General features: G+C 39.7%; 1 protein-coding gene across 4 annotated transcripts in view; it reads right to left on the bottom strand.

The window, feature by feature from the left end:
• OPTN (optineurin) overlaps positions 1 to 25,791 on the bottom strand; it is a 43,130-nt gene that overhangs the window by 5,897 nt on the left and 11,442 nt on the right. For 3 of the 4 annotated variants that reach the window (XM_037065920.1, XM_037065919.1, XM_037065921.1), the window contains 9 exons: positions 24,790 to 24,972; positions 20,684 to 20,757; positions 18,718 to 18,852; positions 13,141 to 13,243; positions 11,839 to 11,954; positions 10,047 to 10,196; positions 9,596 to 9,689; positions 8,143 to 8,301; positions 1,035 to 1,165 (listed from right to left, as the gene is read on the bottom strand). In XM_037065920.1, coding sequence (XP_036921815.1) covers positions 1,035 to 1,165; positions 8,143 to 8,301; positions 9,596 to 9,689; positions 10,047 to 10,196; positions 11,839 to 11,954; positions 13,141 to 13,243; positions 18,718 to 18,852; positions 20,684 to 20,757; positions 24,790 to 24,972 — 1,145 coding nt within the window. The remainder of the gene's footprint in view (positions 1 to 1,034; positions 1,166 to 8,142; positions 8,302 to 9,595; positions 9,690 to 10,046; positions 10,197 to 11,838; positions 11,955 to 13,140; positions 13,244 to 18,717; positions 18,853 to 20,683; positions 20,758 to 24,789; positions 24,973 to 25,791) is intronic. The other variant, XM_037065922.1, reaches the window with a different exon arrangement.

The raw sequence follows: 25,791 nt of genomic DNA, 5'->3' as shown, positions 1-25,791 counted from the left end.
ATAAAAATATACAACAGATGGGGATGCTACCCAAATTCCAGGCAGTATGGAGAAGGGAAGAGAGGAATATAATGAAGGATGGGGAACAAAAAAGACTTCAACTTTGTCTACAGCTCCCTTTGTTAAAAAAGATATTTATTTATTTATTTATTTTTAGAGAGAGGGAAAGAAACATTGATCATGCATGAGAGATACATCAATCAGTTGCCTCTCACTTGCCCCCAACTGGGGACTTGGCCTGCAACCCAGGCATATGCCCTGACTGGGAAATGAACCAGCAACCTTTCAGTTCACAGGCCAACACTCAATTCATCAAGCCACCCAGCCAGGGCTCCTTTTTTCTTTTAATCAAATATACTTGAAGCAAATATTAATAGAAGAAATGTTAGTAGCTGTCATTTTTGAAGGGGGTACAGATTTGTGTATATTTTAATCTCTGTTTTTGTATTTCCATATCTTTTAAATGTTTTTCAAAATGAAAATTTAAAGGACAGAAGTAATTTGAGCAGTATTTGCTTTTAAGATATAAAATGCTATAGAATTATTTAAAAAGTTAGGACTGTGCCCTGGCTGATATGGCTAGTGGATTGAGCGCTGACCTGCGAACCAAAAGGTCACCAGTTCAATTTCCAGTCAGGGCACATGCCTGGGTTGCAGGCCAGGTCCCAAGTTGGGGGTGTGCAAGAAGCAACCTGATTGATAACATCTCTCACACATCAATGTTTCTCTCCTCTCTTTCTCCCTTTCTTCCTCCCTCTAAAAATAAATAAAATCTTTTAAAAAAATGTTAGGACCGTTTCATTCATGATAATAGCAAGATACGACTTTGAAACTCAATGTCATGTTTTTACAGATAATCTAAAGGCAAAAAACTTGATCAGGTTTCCACAAAACACTGCCACGTCTCATAAGTCACACTAAACATATGAACCCACTCAAGAAATATGTACCCAGTGATTCTTATAGCTCAAATTAGGAACCATCTTTGACAGGTCCCAGGCTAAAATGTGTTCTAAGTCTTCCCCTCACTTTACCTGCCTCCATCTTCAAAAACATTATTGTCTTTCAGCAAAATTGCCAGCTGCAATGCAAGCTGCTCCTTTTCTTCATGAATCTTCTCTCTTGCTGCTCTTTCAGCATGAAAGTCCGAACAGTAAACCTCCATCTGTTAGAGGAAGAAAGAGACAGCAGTTACTACCTAGATGAGTGGATTCTCAACAGCTCACCTGTTCAAGTGAAGAGGCAGTGCTGCAGCCTGTGATATGCCTTCTAAATGACAAATACATGTTCCTGCTGGAAACCAGTACTGTGACCATGATGTCCCAACTACTTTCAAGTAGAAGACACAAGTTGTGTATGTGTGTGTGTTTTCAACAATTAGAACCCAATAATTCAACTGACATAAGTGGTTTAAATACTGTGTGGTTCATCAACTCAGTAAAATTCTCTGGTCTCTTTTTAAAAAATAATATTCAAGATTAGCTTAATATAGTAAATGGTTTATTTAGTCTGTCAGGTATATTTATAAAAGCTGGCCTTAAGTTAAATTTAAAATAATAATGAACAGATGCTATTAAACATGTGTGAAGCCCTATACTTATTTCACCTTGTCAAAAATCCTGGGACTGGCCCTGGCTGGTGTAGCTCAGTGGCTTGAGCACAGGACTGCAAACCAGAGGATCATGGTTTGATTCCCAGTCAGGGCACATGCCTGGGTTGCAGGCCAGTTCCCAGCAAGGGACGCATGAGAGGCAACCATACATTGGTATTTCTCTCCCTCTCTCCTTCCCTTCCCCTCTAAAGATAAATAAAAAAAAAAACCCTGGGAATGTAGAATTGCTTTGTTCATTTCAGATTACAAATATAATAGCTCTTAATCTTGGGGAAATTAGCTAAGAAGTCAAACCAGCATTTGAACCCAGACTGAAACACATATATCATGGACTCTTCCATCTACCACATCACTTCCCACAGTGGTAGCCAGCCTTCAAGATGGTGCCAGTGATCCTCACCTCTCGGTATTCAAAACCTCATGTGTTCCCCTCCCACAATGAATAGGGCCGATCTCTGTGACCATTAGGATACTGTAGGAATGATGGTGTGGGGCTTCTGAGACTCGGTCATAACAGACACTATGGCTTCTGCCTAGTTCTCTCCTGGATCACTTGCTCTAGGAGGGAGCTGGCTGCCTTGTCGTGAAGCAGCCATATGGAGAGGCCCATGGGGTGAGGAACTGAGGCCTCCTACCCACAGCCATGTGAGTGAACGATCTTGGAAACGGATCTTCCTTATTGAGTGCAGCCTTATAAGAAACCCTGAGCCAGAATCACCCTGCCGAGCTGCTCCTGGATTGCTGGCCCATAGAAAGTGTGTGAGATAACAACTGCTTGTTGTTTTAGCCGCTAAGTTTGGAGAGTAATTTATTACCTAGAAATAGATAAATATTATGCCATGACAGCAATTTCTTCAGTTATAAAATTACAAAGTAAACATAAACTAGTGAATTGGGCACTATTTTACACCAGTTTTTAACTTGCTATATTTAAAATTAGTTTTTTTTTCTCTTCAAATTTAGAGGTTCTAGGATATAAATTTTAATCCATTGCTTTTAAAGGAAAATTAACAAAATTTTAAATATTCTATCAGAATTATAGTTACAAAAAGAAGGCATATAATAAAGAGATCTTTGTAAGGGAGCTCCTGCCATTTGCAAGTAATCTAAAATTCTATGGTATCATTGATGGATCATGGGCTTTTTTGGGTCAGACCTAAACTCAGGTTAGAGCCTCAAAACTCAGGTTTTGAGCCAGGAAGAACTAGATCTTTGTTTCGTCCACTCCTGCATCCCCAACAGTGAGAACAGTGCCTGACACATTATAGGTGCTCAAAAAGACTCGTGGAATGAACAAGAATATTTGTCAAAACAAATGTCTGTGTTCAGAATGTGACAGAAGTGCGTGACAACAGTATCATGAGGTGCCCACACAAGGGAAACGCTATGAAGAGCTCCGGTTGAGATCTTGTTCCTGGAGCAATAACATTAAAGCCCTCAGTCTGTTCAACCACTTCCATATTTCACTGGGACAGCCACTTTGGGCAGCTGGTAATGATATATAGGGAATAATAAACTGTTAACATTGGTAAAAGTAATGTTTATCAGGTTGGGAAACATTTTAAAGAATGACACAAGCATGTGGGGAAATAGGATTGCTCATCTACTTCTGGTGAGGGAATAATTTTGATTGTGCATTTTCGGAAGATAACTTGGTAATACTTCTTTTAAAAACAGGAATATCCAATGGACCCAACCATTCCATTTGTATATTTGACTAGATTCCATAAGTGCACAAAGACATATAAGAATGTTCAGTTCAGTATTATTGATAATAGCAAAAATATTGGTACAACCCACATGTCCATCAATAGAGGACTGGTTAAATCTATCATGGCAATACACACTTTGTAACACTACGCAGCCATCAAAAAAAAAACATGACTCTAAGTAGTAACAAGGAGATATGTCCAAGATATATCATGAATAAAAATGTTGTAGGCCAAAAAAAAGGTATAGTGTGATCCTATTTTAATTAAGCAAACAAATAAGCAAAATTAAAAAAAAAGGAACTTATACATTTACCAAAATGGAATTGGGGGAAGTTGGATTTCTACTCTCTACTTTATACATTTTTCTATAGTCTAAAACTTCTATTTTATAATGAGTAGTATTATTTATATAATTCAAAAATAAAATTATTTTAGTACCTAATCATCCTAAAAAAAACCACCTCTGAGATTCCAGTTACTTAGGAAGAAAGAAGGGTTCCCCCCTTTTTTGTGATTTTTAAATCTCAGGCAGGATGTATTCTCACTCATAAACTCTTCTCCAAGTCCTCTACCCACCAGTAACCAGAGCAGGACAAAACAGTCACAATAAGCCACCTGTACACAAATTCTTCCGGAGAACAATAAAAGAAGAAATGTATCTTAACTTGATTTTATGAAGCCAACATAACCCTTATGTCCAAACCTGACAAGTATACTAGCAAAAGAAAAACTCTAGGCCAATCTTACTTAAAAATATAGATTAAAAAGTCCTAAGCAAAATAGGAGCAAACCAAATTTGGGAATACATACAGAGGGTAATTCAAAAAATGCAGTTTGTTTAATATTTGAGAAATCAGTGTAACTTACCACACTAGATTAAAGGGAGAAAAGTATATAATTACCTAGTTATATCATTATATAAAGAAAATATTTTTTCTTAAATAAAATTCAACATTTACTCAAAATAAAACTTTTTGGCAAACAAGGATAGAAGAAAATTTTGTATGTTTGGTAAGTGATAGCTACAAAAAGCCTATAGCAAACATCACACACTTAATAGTGAAATGTTGAACGCACAGCCTCTGAGACTGAGAGCAAGGCAAGACTGTCTGCCATCCCCACAGTTATATAATTATACTGGGGTCCCAGCCAGTGCAAAAGCCAAGAAAAAGAAACAAAAAGCAAAAAGACTGGAAAGCATAGGAGGGGGGCCAATCTGCTACTATTCAAGTCATATAATTAAGGTACGAAGTCCAAAAGAATTCAGAAAATATTAGAATTAAAATGCGAGTTGAGCAAGTTTGCTGCATATAAAGTCAATATATGAAAATCAATTGTCCTGAATTGTTTCTATATAACAGCAATCCTTAGAAAATGAAGTTTTTAAAACATGCTATTTATAATAGTATCATTAAAATATAAAATACCTAGGAATAATCTAATAAAATAACAAAATATCTACTAAGAAGATTAAAAATGTTACTGAGTTTAGGAAGATAAGCTGTATTCATGGCCTGGAAGAATCAGTGTTGTAAAGATGTCAGTTATATCCAAATTGATCTATATTTAATATAATTCCAATCAAAATCCCAGTAAGCTTTTCTGTATGTGGAAAATCTCAAGTGGTTTTGAAATTTTTTATGAAAATGAAAAAGGGAAGGAAAACCTAAAGTCTTCTTGAAGAATACCAATGAGGCAGAAAGACTTATTCTACCAGAATTTAACACTTTTGATGCTTTATAATAAGTTGAGACAGTATGGTACCAGAGCAAGGACATATAAATAGCCCTGTGGAATACTGTAGAGTCCAGAAATAGACCCATGAGTACATGGACACAGTATATGACAAAGAGGGCAGCATTTTAAAAAGATGCCCTTTTTAAAATAGTGCCAAGTCAATAGAATATTCATATAGGAAAAAACACTAACCTTCACCCTTATCTCCACATGAGAAAGCTAATTCCAGATCGTTTCTAGATCTTAATGTAAAAGGCAGAACAATAAAACTTTTAGAAGATAATAGAGAGGAATATCTCTATGGCCTTGAGGTAGTGAATTTTTTAAACAGGCCACAAAAAGTACCCATTATAAATGAAAAAAACTGATAAATTAGACTATAACAAATTAACTTTGTTCATCAAAAGACACTGTTATAAGAGTGAAAAAGCAAATCATAGAGTGAAAAAACTTGCAATGAATATGAAAATTAAGGAAAAACCAGCAAACCAGAAGAAAAATGGGCAAGGACCTGATTGGGCACATCAGAAAGGGATACCTGGATGGCCACTAAACATTTGAAAATGGAGACTTCCAGCCAAGATGGAGGCGTAGGTGGAAACACTGTACCTCCTTGCACAACCAAGTTTATGAACAACAAAGATTTAGAAACCAGAATGCAACCAGAACAGAGAGAAAACTGAACTGTACCGAAGTCTGACAACAACGCACCATTCATCCAGACCAGTAAGAGGGGCAGAGTCGGTGGCTGGCAGAGCGGGGTCGCACAGGAAAAAGCACCCGGACCAACCCAGGCACACAGGTGGCGGTTGGCATATCCCAGGTGCGGGGTAGCGACAGGCAGACCCAGTGAGGACACAAGGCGGCTGGCTGACCGCGGTCACACATTTGCACGCAGATAAACCAGGCAAAGGAGCAAGCAGTGAGACAGACCATGCAACCCAGGGCCCCGGCGCCAGGAAATAAAGCCTAAAAGTACCAATTGGAAAAACTTTTGGGGGTTGAGGTGCTGGGACAGGCTCCCAGGCTCACAAAGCATTCACTGGCAAGACCCATAGGGTTCTGGAGGGTACACAAGCCCACACACCCAGGAACCAGCAATAGAAGGGCCCAATTTGCTTGCGGGAATCAGCAGAGGGGACTGAAATCAGAGAGAGAGAGCAGAAAAAATGCCATTGCCCCTCTCTGATCCTGCTGCCACATACAGCATCACAACCCAGTGACTGGGTCGCCCCGCTCTGGTGAACACCTAAGGCTCCGCCACTCATACGTAACAGGCGCAAACAGATCAAAACATTATGGCTCAAGAAGAACAGCTCAAAGCCCCAGAGCCAATACATCTAAGCAACCAAGAGATAGCCAACCTATCAGATGCACAGTTCAAAAACACTGGTGATCAGGATGCTCACAGAACTGGTTGATTTTAGTCACAAATTAGAGGAACAAATGAAGGCTACACTAAGTGAAACAAATCAAAATGCACAGGGAACCAATAGTGATGGGAAGGAAACTGGGAATAAAATCAATCGAGTGGACCAGAAGGAAGAAAAAGACGACCAAACAGAAAAGAATGAAGAAACAAGAATTCAAAAAAAAATGAGGAGAGGTTTGGGAACCTCCGAGACATCTTTAAATGTTCCAATATCCGGATTATAGGGGTACCAGAGGGGAAGAGGAACAGCAACAAGTGGAAAAGTTATCTGAACAAATAATAAAAGAGAACTTCCCCAATCTGGCAAAGGAAATAGACTTCTAGGAAATCCAGGAAGCTCAGAGAGTTCGAAAGAAGTTGGACCCAAGGAGGAAGACACCAAGGCACATCATAATTACATTAGCCAAGACTAAAGTGAAGGAGAGAATCCTAGAAGCAGCAAGAGATAAGGGGACAGTCTCCTACAAAGGAGTGCCCATCAGACTGTCAGCGGATTTCTCAAAAGAGACCTTACAGGCAAGAAGAAGGGGCTGGAAAGAAGTATTCCAAGTCATGAAAGGCAAGGACCTACATCCGAGATTGCTCTATCCAGCAAACCTTTCATTTACAATGGAAGGGCAGATAAAGTGCTTCTCAGATAAGGTCAAGTTCAAGGCATTCATCACCACCAAGCCCTTATTATATGAAATGTTAAAGGGACTTATCTAAGAAAAAGAATATAAAAATGCCAACAGTGAAAAGACAGCAAACTCAGTTATTAACAACCACACCTAAAACAAAAGCAAACCAAGAGGACAGCTAGATCAGGAGCAGAACCATAGAAATGGAAATCACATGGAGAGTTAGCAACAGGGGAGTGGGGGGAGGAGGAGAAGGGGGAGAAGGTACAGAGAATAAGTAGCATAGATGGTAGATAGAAAATAGACAAGGGGAGGGCAAGAATAGTATGGGAAATATAGAATCTAAAGAACTTGTGACACATGGACATGAACTAAAGGGGGGGGAATGGGGGAAGGGGGTGTGCAGGGTGGAGGGGAATGAAGGGGGAGAAATGGGACAACTGTAATGGCATAATCAATAAAACATATTAAAAAAACTTTTGAAAATGTACTCAATCTTATTAGCCATCAAGGAAATGAAAATTAAGTGAGATATCACTGTATACCCACTAGAATGCTTAAAGGTAAAACTACTGATAATACCAGTATGAATACTGATAATACAGTAGGAATACTCTGTTGATGGGAGCAAAAACTGGTACAACCACTGTGGAAAACTGTTTGATGTTATCTATTAAAACTCAGTAGATGCATACTTTATGAACCCACAATTCCACTCCTAGGTGTATACCCAACAGAAATGAAGGCACAGGTGAACAAAGAGACATGTACAAAAGACATGTACAGTAACATTAACCATAATGCTGCAAACTGGAAATATCCCAACTATGAGACACAGTAACTTCATTGAACTATACACACTTAAAAGTTTGGTGTACTTTCCACATGTGATATCCTTCAATCAAAAAATTTAAAAAACATACTGATGGAAATAATATAAAATAAAAAAACATATTTTAAACACCATCACTTTCCCATTTGAGAATATAAGTTGGGTTGGCTTCACTCAGCTCATGTTTCAAAAAGTACCTGCGCCCTAAGAACTGTCATGGTTTCCAGGTCCTCCTCCTGCTTGGCGATGGTCTGCTTCATGTCATCCATCTGAAGCTGCTTGGAAGCCAGCGCCTTCTCTGCCAGTTCCAATTTTTCATTTAGTTCCTGCAGCACCACCTTGTCCACTTTTTCTGACTGAAAGAGACAAGTTTATTCTAGAAATGGTTTTCAAATAATTCAATATACTTTAGTAAATATTAGATAATTTTTTAATGGTTGGCTCTAAGCTGTTTCGTTAATTAGCAATGATACTTGGAAAGTTGTATTCATTTAATTTATGGCTTGCAAATAATAATTTTCTAATTTAAACATAATTAAAAAAAGAAAACACTAAAATAAGGAAAATTATAACTAACCCTGATCTCAGTGAGGTTGTAACTTGCTGATATTGCTACTTTTTCATTCATGTTACTCTTACTTTGTGAAGTCAGTGGAAACGAAAAATGTTTAAATTAAAAATAATCTATTAAAAATAAATAAAAAACAAAAAGTGTATTTATAAGGGTATAAACTCAAAGACCCCTTCTAATTCAAAGCTTCTGTCACCTTTATTTATTCCACCTTTATTAGGTAAAATTGACAAATAAAATTGTAAGATATACGTGATGATTTGATACATGTGTACATTGTGAAAGGATTCCTCCCATCAGGTTACTTAACACATTTATCACCTCCCATGTCTATCCAGGGTGTTAAAAATTATCATACCATTCTAAGCATTAATCCTAATTGAAGTTGCAGGTGGGTAAATCCAGGCTCTCAGGCTCACTGGCAGCAGGCAAGCTGGTAGGAGTTCCAAGCAGTACACAGCCTCCCCAGCCCCACCCATCAGTCTCACTCTGCGTTACTCAAGGAGGAGCCCATGCTCTTCCGTCTCTTTCAAACCCACCCACTGTGAGAAATGCTACAAGTTTACTCCCTGAGTGTAGGACATTAGCACCACCTTTGTACACAAAGTACATTATACAGACATACCTCATTTTATTGCACTTTGCTTTTATTGTGCTTGCAGACCCTCCATCAGCAAAGAGATTACAACTTGCCAAAGGCTCTGATGGTGGTTAGCATTTTTTAGCAATGAACTATTTTTTAAATTAAGGTATGTACATTTTTAGACATAATACTATTGCACACTTAATAAATTACAGTATAGTATAAACATGACTTATATACCCTTAGAAACCAAAAAATTCAAGGGACTAGCTTGAATGCAGTGATCTGGTTGAACCCACAATTATCTCTGAGGTACACCCAAACATACATGGAACATCCGAAGTTATAAGCACTTAGATGCCAAGAAATCTATTATAAACTGAAAACAACCTTTGAAACCAGACGTAATTAAAGATTAATACAACTACTTTCCATATAAAATGTTTAATAGTTTCTGTCTCTTACTAGGCTATCAAAGTAATTTTTTTCTGAGTACCTCTCTCCGTTTTAGGTCTTCAACTGTTTTCAGTGCATGACTGTATTCTTCAAGGAGCTTGTTGTGTGTCAGCTGTAGAATGGCTAATTTGGACCTGTTTAAAAAAGAAATTGAGGATGGAATCTTGGAGAAAATAGCATAGACTCTTACAGTCTTGCCTCCCAACATTCTTCTCAACACACAAGTAGCAAAATCTCATCTCCACTTTTACTATTTACCACCTACAAGCATTTTCTTACTCTCAAACAAAACAATTTTTCCAAAAGATTACCAGTAATTTTCATAATCTTGTTATAAAACTTAAATTTTACCTACTTAGAAAAGTCTCCTAGTACTCCTTCAAATAAAGGAGAAAAGTTTTAAATGTATTCTCAAACCCTAATGCTAATCTGTATAAAGATCTGTTCCAACCTCTTTCCACCAAGTTGCCGTTTAGTTGCCTCATACTCACTTTTCATCTTCTCTTTTTGCCTGCTCCATTTTGATTTCTGATTGCATGCTTTCCACTTGTAGCTCTAACTTTTTGTTATTGTAAACAAGCTCTTGCTTTTCATTCAGCTCTGATGGGGTTGCAGAATTTTTCCTTTCAAGGGCCTGACATCTAAGAAAGATAAAAATATGAAGATAAACAATACTCCTTCATTTTTCAGTGGTTTTTAAACATATCCCAAGATTATGTAGCAAACACAAAGAATTTTAGGATAGCATTTTTCAAGGATTTAGCAATGCAAATATGTTATCCTCCTTGCTCCTTTACTAGAAGCAAGTAGTACTGGTGAACCACCTTGAGAATATTATGCAAAGTTCAGTAAGTCAGTCAGAAAACCTAAGAACCATGATTTCACTCATATGTGGGATATGAAACGGAAACTCATGGACACAGACAGCAAGGAGGTTGCCAGAGGGAAGGCAGTGGGAGGCGTAGAGGGTAGAAGGGACCTAATATATGGGATGAGATGGTTCAGCTTTAGGTGGTGGGCATCCAGTGCAGCATACAGATCTAGTATCATAGAAATGTACTCTTAGAACCTGTATGATCTTATTAACCAATGTCAGCACAATAAAGTTAGTGAAAATTATTTTTTAAAAATACAGATCTTTTCTTGTTAAAAATAATTTACATATTTCTGAACCCTTAGGCCTGACATAAAGAACACAGATGTAAGATCACACAAGCTACTGCCCACTTGGAATAATTGTTTTTAGTAGTTATGCAAGTATATTTTTGTTCTTTAGTCACAGACCAAAGTAGTGATTAGCTAAAGATAGCTCTCATATAGTGATCCATGTATATCTTTTGTATTTTAAAAAGTGACAGGCTCTTTTAAGCACAAAGACTATGACTTCAGACAAAGATTCAACAGGGGGAAAGAAAGTGCCCTAAAGCCTCTTAAAGATCAGGAAAAGAACTGTTATATAATGATAGCAAATGTGAACCAATGACAGTTGTGTATAAGGCAACAATCCCAAGCATGTTAAACATGATCTAACCTCAAACCTTATGATGTACGAATTATAACACACATTTTACAGATAATAAAACTGAGGCTAGAGAGGTAAAATAAATAACTTTCTCAAGGTTAATACCACAAATAAGTTGTAGATCCATACTTCAACCTAGGTGTGTTTGTCCAAAATCCTTAGCTGTTACTGCCATACTGTACCAGCCTTGGAAAGTATAACTCCAAGGAAACACACTGGTATGTTACGCTGGAAATGTCTGCCAACTAAGCCAAAAGAACATCAGCTTAGCTTTCCTAAATTTTGGGGTAACTTCTTATATCAAGAGAAATCAGCAAATGCAAAGTTCTCAATTTATGTATTAGCTTTTATAATTGACTGAAAATGATTTTTTTCTAAATAAATCTCACTCAACTTCTTGTTCTTTGCAGCTTTCTTTTACATTTGTTCACATTACCCTTGCCAGCCCATGTAAGTCATGGGAAATCCAGCTCGCTACTTTTTATAGGTCCTCACATACACTAGCATGCTTACCTAACACCCTCAAACAGCAGAATCAGAGTCCCCAGGGCCCCATCCCCCCACTACTACAAGTATTTCATGTTTATATATTAACTTGTACATTAACCTGAACACCAGTGTTTTGTGAATTCATATTTTAAGCTGGTCTCTATGTTTCTTTTAGTTGTAACATAGTAACAAAACTACGTTTTTATATAGTTATATATTTTGTAAAAATGTACACCTTTTGAAGGAACATAAAATTCATCTCTCATTCTTACTTTTCTTGAAGCCTCTTCTTCATTAGCTCAGCTTCACTGAGTTTCATATGAGCCTCTTGAAGCTCCTTAAACAAGGTTGTCACCTGAAGGTTCAAGGCTTCCACCTCACTTCCAACCTGTCACACAGGAAATCCGAAACACACATGTGGAATTCTCATCAGAGATTAAATGCACCTTTACGTGAGGAAACAGTGTGGACCATTCCAGTTAAGACTGACTGGTAAATTGATTAAACCTTTCACAATGAATGCCCCAAATATCTTGAATGAAAAAAATGCTTTGGTTACAACTCTGTTTCCTCACAGAACATTAGTGGATCAATTGGGATGCACTTGTGGTATTAACTTTATCATAATTAAAATGAATCCTGATCCTGGTTCAGGAGATCACAGATCACAGCAGTCTCGTGGTGCAATCTAATTTATCCAGTGAGCAGCTCAAACCCATATTCCTGGCTGATTTATGTTTCTAGTTTATGCAGCTATTTTGCTGTATCGCTTTTTTCCTGGCAGCTCCAGAATTTTTGTCAGTGAGTTTTCCGGTGCCCTAAGTCTCAGTACTTTTCTCTTTATTATTGGTTGTTGAATTAGTTTTAGTCAACCGGGTAGTATTACTCACAGGTTGTCTCTGCAACTCAGTTTTTAAATGTTCTCAATTCTCTAGAAAGTAGGGGTTTTAGTACAGAGCAAAGCATACAGTAGGTGTTCAATATATATTCATTAAATAAATGAATTAGCTAAAGTAAGTATCTTATGCAAATGTGTTTTGCATGGGCTGCTGTGGCTCTGACAGCTTCCTGGCTTCGTCACCCTTCCCTGGGTTGAAGACTGTTTGCAGACTCCAAGGCAGGTGATGAGATGCCACGAAACAGCAACTACATAAGCAGGAGCCTTTCTCACTGAAACTGGTTTTATCAGACCAGTACTGGGATGGAACCAAGACTTTTGACTCGTACTCAAGTTTCCGAGCCACATCCTCAAATGATCTCATAATAAAGTAGACAGCATTCCTCCCCCATTTAACAGGCCTGCTCACTGAAGATGTCAGGAGAAGAAATCAGTCAAGAGGAGGTAGAAGAGTGACCTTCTACAATCACTAGGGTAGGAACACATGTCACTGTGATTTACAATGAATGAAATTCACATCAGGACAAGGAAATATGAGAGAAAAAGAAAATATTCAACATTAAAATTATTTCTGTATTTCTAAAGCTAACAATACATCACAAGATTCGACTGCAGGTTCTATACTACTCTTACGTCCTCATGGGTGTGAGAGCAGTCTTACGATCTTAGTACCCACAGTTTCTGTGTCTTTCTCCTCTTCTTTCTCTTTTTCTGTGCTCCCCTCTGTCTGGGTCTCAATCTCAGAGTGATCACTGGCTTTCTTTTCAAAATCTGAAACTCTAAAAGATTACAGAATATAGAAAAATTACTTTCTCTTTGGCTTCAAGAGAAAAAACAATTACAGAAGCACCAAAAAGAACATTGTTCAGAATTTGGATAAAGGATCGGGGGTTTTTTAAATCTGTTTGCATTCAATGTATTAGCTTTGGTTTAGCTTTCATCCTAAAACTGGCTAGAACTGATGCAAGAGATGAATGCATACACAGGTAAAAGGTATTAACATCCTAAAGACTGAAAAACTTTGCCTCTTTTTATGTCACTGACAAAAAACAAGTATTTTTAAAAATTTGTGTTTTTGTGAGTGGGTACACATGTGCATGCTTGTGTTACATAAGTATGTGTGTCCTAAGAAAAGGCTTTTCCTTTCTGGGCCCATCTAAGTTTACGAATCCCCAAAACAAGCAAATGCGGCAACATTCTTTCACTGAAGCACACTGTATTTTGCTGTGTATGTATAATGTGTTCCCCTGTATAATGTGCACCCATGGTTTTGCGCACATAATACATGGGGTTATCATACACATGTTATGCAATTATTATACCCATGTATAATGTACATCCTTATTTTTCCTTAAAAAATGTGGGCAAAAAAGTACACATTATACATGGCAAAATACGGTAATCACATGAAAGCTATCCCAATACAAATGAAACGGAGTCTTTTTTCTCTCCCATCCCAAACCTGACCAAAATAACTTTTAAAGATCTATATACCCAGAAGAACAAAAAGAAAGGGAGAAAAAAATAATAGTAAGATTTGAGAAGCATAGATATGAGTAGGAACTGACTTGGCAGACCAAAAGTCTGGGTCTGAAGCTAACAGAGCCAAGACGTTAACTCACACTATGGGACCTGGAAGGCACAGGAGTTGGTGACAACAGGTATCTCTGGATTGGGGGTGAAGGTGGGTTATCTTTAAGAAGGAGTAGAAGAGCTCTGGCCCGGTGGCTCAGTTAGTTGCAACATTACCCTATACACCAAGAGGTTGAGGGTCTGAAAGCCGGTCAGGGCACACACCAAGGTTACGGGTTCGATCCCAGGTAGGCATGTGTATAGGAGGCAACAGCCAATGTTTCTCTCTCACATTGAGGTTTCTTTCTCTCTGTCTGTCCCTTTCTCTCAAATCAATAAACATATCCTTAGGTGAAGTTTAAGAAAATAGAACTAGAAAATACTAAAATAGACGGACTAACCCTTCATTAATCAGAGTTGAGGGCTTGGGTTTCCTAGTGAAAAGAGGGGAGCTTATACACAGAATGCTGAGAGGCTCAGTCTTCTAATTATCTCAAGAATCCTGGCATCTAGCACTAGCTGGTGTGGCTCAGTGGATTGTATGCTGGCCAGCGAACCAAAGGGTCACCTGTTCGATTCCCAGTCTTGGGCACATGCCTGGGTTGAGGGCCAGGTCCCCGGTGAGGGGCGCACGAAAGACAACCATACATTGATATTTCTCTCCCTCTCTCCCTTCCCCTCTCTAAAAAATATATCTTAAAAAAATAAAAATAAAAGAATCCTGGCATCTAGAAAAGTACCCTCCAGACAGGAGCCTGGAAGAGTCTCCTTTGCAGTATGTAACCAAGAGGTAACGAAGACCAAGAGGTAACCAAGAGGAGGGAAAAGATTTAAAGGTTCTGACATGGGTTCCTCAAGAAAACCTCCCAGCCAGATCTCCTTACCCCAGTGTCCAGAACAAATGCATGAGAAACAGGCTGGCACCAAAGCACATGAGAAATTTCATTCCAGAAAATTAAGAATCAGATTATAATGAATTTCTCAGCAATAATATTAGAAGTTAGAATACAATGAAGTAATGCACTCAAAATTCAGAGAGAGAATTATATTCAGTACAGACTTTTACATCTAGCCAAACTATCCACACATTATGAAGGTAGAGATTTTCAGATATGCAGATATTAGAAACTATACTCCCCATATATTCTTTCTTAGTAAATTAGTGGAAATATGGTGAGCCCTATTTGAAAAAGCATTTTTTATCCTCACCTAAGGATAAGTTTATTGATTTTAGAGAGAGAGGAAGAGTGAGAGAGATAAACATCAATGTGAGAGAGACACATCGATCAGCTGCGTCCCATATGCAATGCACCCCAACCAGGGATGGATCAAACCCATAACCTAGATATTCATCCTGATCAGGAATTGAACCCATAAACTTTTGGTGCATGGAATGATGCTCCACCCAACTAAGCCACCAAAACCGACAACACTTTGGTTCGCAGGCTAGCACTCAATCCACCAAGCAACACTAGCCAGAGCAGTTTACACTTTTATGCTAATCATGTTGTCTAAGTAAGGGTAACTTATTAGCTAAACTTGACACTTAGAATGGTGTACAGAACTGAGAGGAAACATGACTGAAATAAACTAACACACCGGTCACTCATAACTATTAAAGCATAATATTTTCCCTTTAAAATCAGCTGTAGTAAAATGGCAGCGTAGGCAAATGCAGTATTTGCATCCTCTCACAACCACATCAAAATTACAACTAAACTACAGATCAATTGTCATTCAGAACTGACTGAAATTTAGCTGAACAGAAGTCCTCTAACTAAGGATGTACAGAAGCCACATTGAGACCAGAAAGGGGCAGAGACACGGAACTGGCTGGTCCCACCTCATGTGTGGTAGATAAAATCAGGAGGGCTATCTCAGCTGTGGGGGTCCCGCCTGAGGAGTAAGAGGTCACAGCCCCAAACCGGGGCTCCCAGCCCAGGCTTCCAGGGCCAGGATAGAAGTCCCCATAACTTCTGGCTGTAAAAACCAGCAGACTTACTCACTGTAAGCTCCAGTGCTGGGGCAGTAGCTCCAAAAGCACCAGGGACATACAGGGAGGAACTGAATTGTCTGGCATCAGGGTGAGAGCTAGCGGCAGCTCACTCCCAGGTAGAGTGCTCGTAGAGGCCATTGCTCCTTTTCTGAGCACTTTCACCACAGAGCCTGCAGGCAGGCACCATATGAGTCCCCAACAACTTGGCTCGCACTGTTTGCCCTGCCCTGGTGATTCCCTGAGATCCCACTCTAACCAACCTGTGGGGCCACCCAAGCTGGTTTTAGTGGCTTTTCCATATGAATATCCTGTCCTGGCTTATGCTTCAGACTTTCCTGAAATCTCTCAAACAAGCAGCATCTGGCCTTGGCATGACCTGTATGTGCCAACAGCAATTAGCAATCAAGGCTCAACTATAATAGGAGAGTGTACCAGCCCACATGGAGGGGAGGGTGGCAAATCTGGAGTGTCCAGCTTGGGGAAATAGGGAGGCTGTACCACCAGACCCTGTGGGACACCTACCAAGCCAAGGAGACATAGAAGCTCTACCTAGAAACAAACACAGGGAGGCTGCTGAAGTGAGGAGACAAAGAAACACATCCCAAATAAAAGAACAGACCAAAACTCCAGAAAAAGAACTAAACAAAATGGAGACAAGCAATCTACTAGATGCAGAGTTCAAAACACTGGTTATAAGGATGATCGGTGAACTCATGGGAAGAGCAGTTGAACTCAGAACTTCAATAAAGAGCTAGGAAACATAAAAACAGAACTAGAAAACACAAATAAGAACCAGTCAGAAATGAAGACACCTTAGCTGAAATAAAGACTACATTACAGGGAATCAAGAGTGGAATAGATGAAGCAGAGGATCCATTCAGATATTGGGAAGACAGGGAAGCAGAAAACACCCAGTCAAACCAGCAAAAAGGTAAAGAATCCCCCCCCCCAAATGAGGACAGTGTAAGGAGCCTCTAGGACAACTTCAAGTATACCAACATTCACATCATGGAGGTGCCAGAAGGAGAGGAGAGAGGACAAGGAATTGAAAACCTACGTAAAAAAAATAATGACAGAAAACTTCCCTAACCTGGTGAAGAAAATAGTTATACAAGTCCAGGATGTGCAGAGAGTCCCAAACAAGATGAACCCAAAGGGGCCCACACAAACCCACATCATAATTAAAATGCAATATTATGAGTCACTAGGAAAATAAAATGAAAATCACAATGAGATTCCATTTCACATCCATGAGGATGGCCATAATCGAGAAGACAAACAATAATGAGTTGAGGATGTAGAGAATCTGAGACCCTCCTAAATTGCTGGTGGGAATGTAAAATGGTGCAGCTATTGTAGAAAACAGTTTGATAATTCCTAAAAATATTAAACATAGAGTTACCATATGACCAGCAATTCTACTCCTAAGTATATACCCAAGAGAATTTAAAACATACATTCACACAAGAAATTGTGCATGAATGTTCAGAGCAAACATTATTCATAATAGGCAATAAATGGGAACAACCCAAATGTTCACCAACTAATGAATAAACAAAATGTTGTGTAGTTATACAATGAAAAATTATCTGGCAACAAAAATAAATGAAAAACCAATATATGCCACATCCCAGATAACCTTTGAAAATATTACACTAAGTAAAGTTAGCCACTCCCAAAAGATCACATATTATATGATTCTGATTATATGAACTGCCCATTATAGGTATATCTACAAAGAGAAAGCAGATTACTGGGAGGAATGGGGAATGAGTGCTAATGGATACTGGATGTAATTTTCTATTTCTTCTTTTTGAAGATTTTCTTTATTTTCAGAGTGAGGAGAAGGGAGGGAGAAAGAGAGAAGGAAACATCAATATGTGGTTGCCTCTCATGCGCCCCCTATTGGGGACCTGGCCTGCAACCCAGGCATGTGCCCTGACCTGGACTCAAACCACCGACCCTTTGGTTCACAGGCCAGCACTCAATCCACTGAGCCACATCACCCAGGGCAGGATTTCTTATCTAGGGTAAAAAAACCTTATAAAATTATAAAGTGATAATGACTATATAACTCTGTGAGTATTCTAAAAATCATTAAAATGCACACTTTATTTTTATCCTCACCAGTGGACATTTTTTCATTGATTTTAGAGAGAGAGACTAGAGAGAGAGACAAGAGAGAAGCATCGATTGGTTGCCTCCCATACATGCCCTGACCAGAGGTTGTACGTGCCTAGACCAGGGATCGAACCTCCAACTTACGTATGTACCCTGACTGGGAATGGAATACATACCCTTTCTGGTGACACTCCAACCAACTAAACCACATTGGCCAGGGCAAAATGCACACTTTAAATGGATGAATTGTATGGTATCTTAATGCTATAGCAAAAAAGCTGTTAAAAAAGCAATTAATGGCCCTGGCTGCTGTAGCTCAGTGGATTGAGCATGGGCCTGCGAACAGAAGGATCACAGTTTGATTACCAGTCAGGGCACATGCCTGGGTTGCAGGCTGGTTCCCTGCAGGACAGTTCCCAGCAGGACAGTTCCCAGCAGGGGACGCACGAGAGGCAACCATACATCGATGTTTCTTCCCTTCTCTCCTTCCCTTCTAAAGATAAATAAATAAAAATCTTTTTAAAAAAAGCAATTAATGCATATTTCAAGTTACCTATTTCATACCTTTTTTTGGCTTCCTTGAGTGCATTTTCAAGTCTCTCCACCTTCTGGTTTCCTTCCCTTAGACAAAGCAGGAGCTGGCTCACAGTTAGTTCCTCAGATTCCAAATAATTCCTGGCACCTTCTGCAGGTCTGCTCCTACATCAAGATGGTATAAAGGTGAAAGGCTTTAATCAGAAAACAAAAATGTCAAAGTTTAAGAACATAACTGGTATGAACTTAAAAGAACTGCTTTCCAGAACACTCTCCAATTAATCTCATTCACTGACCAAGCACAGCTGGCCCTGGGACCCCCCAGAGCCACAGGCCTCCATGCTTTCCAGGGGAAGAGTGGGGACTAAGGAGCAGGCTCGTCCTACAATGCAGTTGCTCAGTCCCCCCAAGCAGCCACTGTGCTCACACCACCAGACCACAGGACCCACAGAAACAGCAGAGCAGAGGGAGTCCCGGGTCCTGGTGCCCAGCTCTCCCAGAGAACTAGTTTCGAACGGGACCACAGTCACAGTACATGAGCACACATACGGCCGGTGATGACATACAGACCACTGGCTTTTCTTCAGCTTGACAGAAACCATCGCATTCTCAAGTCGAGAAGAAATTCAAATAGAACAGAGAAATGTAGGCACTGTTGGTATGTCAAATATTTTTCTTGATTCCAAAATGTGATTAAATAAAGAGACAGTTCAATGACAAGCAAACAAAATCACAACCACCCCTGCAGCTAAACCTTCCAGGCGACTGCGCTGACGCTAGTGGCAGCCGCTCTTTCCGTAATTTACTCAAATTCACCCGTCTAATAATCAGCCAGGATTATTAGTTCTGGTTCCCGACTCTGAAGCTCAAACTCCAAATCTAGAAATCAATCTCTTACTCCTTAACACATTTTCAAACAGGATAAAGAAGCTGCAATTAAAAAAAAATAGCTGTATGGCTCAAAAGAGGAAGTGGTCTGTGCATATGGATCTAAATGAGGAGGAAGTGGCTTAAAAATGTCAAACAGGGCTTTCTTCCTTCCCACTACTTCCAGTAAAGTCTCAATATGAAAAAGCAATACGGGGAAAAACAGGAATTTCTAACTAAAAAAAGGAAATAACTTTCATTTACACCAATTGCCCTGCTTGAGGAAAGAAGATGATATAAGACTTATTTTCTCCCTTATACCACCGCTTGAGAACATAACAGAAAAAACAAAACAGCCCATTTTCATGTTTTATAAATATATTCACCAAGTTGAAGGAAAAAAGATTATAAATCTCTGAGGGAAGAGATCCTTAGAGAAACTTTCAGATCGCTGTCTGTTTTAAGTAGACTAACACAGTAGTAACCGGCTTATAGAGGACACGCTGACAGCCCACGCTGCAGACTGCTACCAGCAGGAGTCTCAGGGACCCGGTCCTTCTACATCTTCTCAAAGTCCCCCGCCCCATCATTTAAGAGGTCTGCTTCCTAACACACGGTTGGGACAGGTGAACTTGAGACTCCACACGTAAGACATCTGGGCACTTTAAGAAACACCCAGGGACTCACTGCAGTAACAGTCATTGTGGTAGATTACCGGGTAGTGTCAGTCACCTTGGCTTGTACTCAGGAGTGAACTGGGCAGAGAAAATGGAAATATTTCACAAGCTGAGCAGCCTGGTCCAGCTCAAACTGCTCTGGTATGCAAATTAGGAAACACAGGTCTTTTGATTGTGAACAAGTTTGTTTTCACTTTTTATCTGATGGAGATAAAAATACCTTGAGTGGTGAGGGTTACTTAGCCTGAAAAGGCACCAAACCTTGTTTTTATTCTCTGCCAGTTTGGGCTGTAACATTAAACAGCATTCAAATCGAACATTCTTGAAAGGTCTGGGTATAATTTAATAAGAAATACTTGTCCAGCCCGTGATGTCTGACCTCCCAGGGGGACCTGGGAGTGACGAGACCGCCCGGGCTGCCTGTCCAACAGCCCCAGTCTTTCTTCACATACTTGTCGATGGCATCCATTCTTGTGGGCCCAGCACTCCTCTTGGTTTCCTGCATGGCCACATCTGCTCCTCCTTCCTGTAGAAGCAGAAATGAAAGGGATTTAACACAATATGAAAGGGCTTTAACACACTACAAGACAAATTCTCTATCAAAAGAGAAAAAGGCAACAGATCAAGAATTTGGATGACACACAACCCAAGGAGCCTACCAAACATTCAAATGTGAGGTGTGTCAATTTGATCTCTGGAATGGAATGGAAATGTACCCTTCCTTCACCCGACACACCCTGTCAGGTTTATAAATATCTAGAGGGCGGTCGGTCCCTTCTCAGTCAGCAGTCAACCTGACCCCATAACATGAAAGCTTATCTCTCGCGCTCCTTGGCAGTTCACTTCTTTTCTAGGTTAAGGTCACATAGACCTAGTAACAGCCCCATAGACCTCCCCCATACAGTTCTTTAAAATGCAAACTGCTAGAACGTGCTGAAGCAAAGTTGGAAAAGAGCAGTTTTCTGTGACAAGGCTCACAAAGTCAGCTCCTATTAGAAATCCTATGTATTTCGGCCATTTAGGAACCAAGAAGAGGAAGACCACTTGAATGACAAAGGACATTTCTATTCTGATGTTGTAGCAGGATAATCTTCCAAAAATGCACCACGATGTTCTGGATACTTTTGATTGTGTATGTTCTTCCTAAATCTTGGACAGTGCTTTCCAGTTTTCAGGAGCAAGACAAGAAAAACAAGTTTACACTAAAAATAACTGCCCCTCATCAGTGAGAGAACATACTAGGTACCCTGAAGAAAGAAGCCTCTTCTAGTCAGGATGGCAGTGTAGGTAAACATGGCTCACCTCCTCACACAACCCCATCAAAATTACAACTAAACTATACAACAACCATCACTTAGAACTGCCTTGAGATACTGAGTTGACTGTAAGTCTGACAACTAAGGAATTAAGGAAACCACATCCATTAAGACTGACAGAGGGGAAAGGAGAGGCAGAAACATTGATATGAGAGAGACCCATCGACTGGCTGCCTCCTGTATGTGCCTTGTCCAGGGATCAAACCTGCAGCCTAGAGAGAGAGACATCGATGTGCTGGTCCAGCCATCCAAGCATTCACTGGCTGATTCCTGTGTGGGCCGTGACGGGGATGGAATCTGCAACCTCAGCATACTGGGGACAATGCTCCAACTGCCTGAGCCACACAGTCAGGGCAATGATAGACATACTTTAAAAAAGTCTTACTAAATCCATAAGCTAGTATGAAACTTTCTTCTATTATTGATGTCTTTTTACTTTCATGCTGAGGCTAGAGTTCTCCTGAACCCCCAGTGTCTTTGCCCAGCTTCTCCTCCTGCCCTATCTCACTGACCTCTCTCCCTTACAGGCTTCTCTTGAGAGCACTCCCTAAATCACTTGCACATATATCTCCACTTTAGGCTCTGCTTCTAGAGATCCTGCCCTAAGATGACCCCAACAGAAATTACATTCCCCATTATTATCTCACATACATTTTTCTGTCTTCACTGTACTTCTCAAAATAGCAATTTTATATTTATTTGTGGGTTTATTCATTTTATCTCTTTCCATATTAGCTGTGAACTCTGGGGGGCAGGGCATGCCTGTTTAGCCACCTCTGTATCTCCAACAGAGGCACATGTGCACCCCTGTGGGGGAGTGCGTCAGTTGTTGGGGAGATGAATGAATGTGTAGCTTTAGCCCTCCTTCAAGATGCCAATACCTAGCACTTGATGCAATGCTCACACTATTTCTTGGATCATGACATGGAAATTACATGGGGTTCCTTTATGTGTTTCTAAGGTAAGTACTTAGAAAACTAGGTTGCATTCATTTACCTTCTGGTCTCATGAGAAAAAATGAGGAGGAGGAGAAAAAGCAAGAGAAGGAAGCAGTATGGCAAAGTGGTGGTATTTCTTTATGCACCTCATAGCAATAAGAAAATGGGTTCTGGGCCATTAGGCCACTTGCCTAAGGCCCAAAATAAGTGAAAGTCTAAACTGTGAACCAAATCCAGGGCTTTCTGACTCAAAAACTTATTTCTCTAATCCCATTGTTTTCTTTCACTCTGAAGCTCCCAATTTATTTAAGTAAATTATTTTGGACTAAATATAAGAACATAAAAGTTTTTTTTTAAAGATTTTATTTATTTATTTTTAGAGAGAGGGGAAGGGAGAAGGAGGATAGAAGCATCGATGTGTGAGAGATACATTGACTGGTTGCCTCTCACACATCTCCAACCGAGTACCAGGCCCACAACCCAGGCATGTGCCCTGACTAGTAATCGAACCACTTACCTTTTGGTTCATAGGCCAGCACTCAATCCACTGAATTATACCAGCCAGGGCATAAAAGTTTTAATATGTAAATTTCTTTGCTTGGGTTAACATCAAAACTAGATATAAACCTTAAAATCCTATTTAGTCTTATGAACCACTGTTAGTCAATCTATGGCATTTTAGTGAACATATATCATGTGCTGAACATTAATCAAGGCCATGACCAAAAAGGAAATTAATTGGAGATAATGTTTTGTTTTATTGTTTTGGGTTGTTCATCGAATACCTAATAAAAGTCCGAGTTTATTAACTTAAAAAAATGAAAGAAAAGAAAGAAGCCTTTTGGAAACTTTTGATAAGCTTTTTGGGCTTCCTGAGTTTTATCAGTTATTTGCAGAAGGTTAATGCTCTTTCATCAAATTTGTGTTTTATAATCTATATTCATTTGCAGAAGGGGCATTCTGGCAAGTGTGCTTTCAAAGGGTGTTTTAATTCTCTTGATTTCAACCACTATTAATGCATCTGAAGTTTGCCAGGGAGCACGGATGACAAGATTATTAAGAACCATTTTCCAACTCTATCAATCTTTAGCAAATGAATCAGAAATAAAGAAAGTCACTCTCTAATATTTCAGACACTTCCAGTAGCTTAATTTCTTCACATTGCCTCCCACCTCCCCTATATCTACAAGGTACCCACCCCCTTTATCTACAAGGTACATTTTTCTCTTTCAGAGACACAATTAATCTCTTTTCCTTTATTGGACATTCACTTCAACAAAGCTAAAATGACAGTGTGTAGGACAGAGGATTTGACCCTTGAGTGTTTTTCCCCTTTCTTCTCAATCTTTTTTTATTTTATTATTTTTTAAGATTTTATTTATTTATCTAGAGAGGGGGAAAGGAGGAAGACAGAGAGGGAGAGATACATTGATTGGTCGCCTCTCTCGTGCCCCCAACTGGAGGTCTGGCCCAAAACCCAGGCATGTGCCCTGGCCTGGAATCCAACTGGCCACCTTTTGGTTCGTAGGCTGGCACTCAATCCACTGAGCCACACCAGCCAGGGTTCAATCGTTTTTAGTAGCAAGGAAAGGGAGGCCCCTCTGTGGTTCAGCCACTCTTTTGGTAGGACTGCCACATACCCAATACAGCTGTGAAAGATGCTGCACACATGCTTAGGAATGTGTCTGGACATGGCTTCACTTCATTTTGGGTGGCACATAAATGCGACTTTGATAGCACCAACTTCAAACTGTTCTCGGAGGTTTCCAAGCAGCTGCTGTCAGAGAAGATGAGACAGTTCCTCCACTACAACCAGAGCAGCTCTGCTCCTTCTGTTCTCCACTTTATATTTTTAACAAACTATGGTTCCTCATAAGACCTTGTTTGAAAAAAGGATTCTAATATTAAGCAGTGTTTTAAAACCATTCATTACCTGCATCCAATAATGATTCTGCTCACCTAAGTGAAATGCTGAACACAACTTTGAGACCTAGCCTGAAAAAGTTTATGCTTTTTTTTCTTTTAGGTGAAGCGCATAAATGTCTGATTTGTGATTATGATTACATTGGGGTAAAAAAAGAACTAGCTGTTTCATCATAAAAGGTAATTGATGTTTTTCCATTTCGGCTATGATAACCCTTATATGCACTGTGTTATACTTAAAAAGCAAGAGCCAATTTACCTTTGCTACACTGAAATTTCCCCACTAATGGCTTCCTTGTGTTGAAAAAGAAATGGTGGTATTTGTAACAGGTGCCGAGGTGAGGTGTTAGACTTTGCCTCACACAAAAGCAAAACACTTACAGCCATCCTGATTTCAACAAAGGAGTCTTCGGAGGGGCCACTGGAGTTCAGCTTGAGCTGTAATTCAGACACAATGCCCAGCAGATCTGCCTTTTCGGCTTGAAGGCGCACCACTTGGGTCTTCAGCTGTTCTATTTCCTGTTCTGCTTCTGCCTTGGGGACCTGTGGGTCCTCAGTGGAGTCCTGGAGATGACAAGAAGCAAAGCAAATGAAGGAATCAAACCATGGTCCCGGCATCAGACCCGAATGCCCCACACCCACTGGCAAGGCAGTCTCTCCCCAGCGTCATCCCCTGTGCGCTACAGTAGAAAAGTCTTGCGTTTCCTTGGCAAAAGGTTCTGACATAACAATTAAAATAAACATTTTTACCTTCTTTTATTGTATTCAAATCATAGAAAATTAAAATAACTTCATGACAAGGAAGACATGCTTCAGTTAGCATGCTAGAATAATTCGATATAATGAAAATAACCAACCAGACTTTGGCAATGGTAGAATTGTAAGCTGTAGTCCAAAAACAGCAGAAAATAAGGACAAAAAGCTGCCACAGCTCAACCTCTTGCTTATTTTTCTTCCCACAAATGTACATCCTCCCCATACCTGTCAAGTCTACTCAGAAGGCAAAGCACCAAGCACATCACTTCGGTGCAGTAACAACAAAAACACAATGAAAGGCTCAAAAATCTCCCAGGGGTGTAGTCTGGGTGTACTCTGTGGTGGTGGTTTAAGGTTGTTAAACATAAGTCTGGTGAGAAATAAGCAAACTGAAAATCAGAGGCTGGTATAAAAGACAAATAATTAAATTTCAACCTCTATAAAACATTAATTATAAACATAAATATTGCACTAATGTCAAGTTCGTATTGTGTTCATCCTTTCCCAATTATTGCACATGACAAAATCAGAAAAGCAAGACCCTGTTTGGCTACAGTGTTTTACTTGGGAGCGGGAGGGCAGGGTAGGGGCACAGGCTAGAGTCCACTCTGCTCATTAGTGCATATG

Source organism: Sturnira hondurensis, unplaced genomic scaffold, assembly GCF_014824575.4.
Source record: "Sturnira hondurensis isolate 20B ecotype Veracruz unplaced genomic scaffold, ASM1482457v3 Scaffold0016284, whole genome shotgun sequence".
Classification (NCBI taxonomy): Eukaryota; Metazoa; Chordata; class Mammalia; order Chiroptera; family Phyllostomidae; genus Sturnira; species Sturnira hondurensis.
Note: the sequence above shows the minus strand (reverse complement) of the source record. Positions and strands in the feature narration are given on the sequence as shown.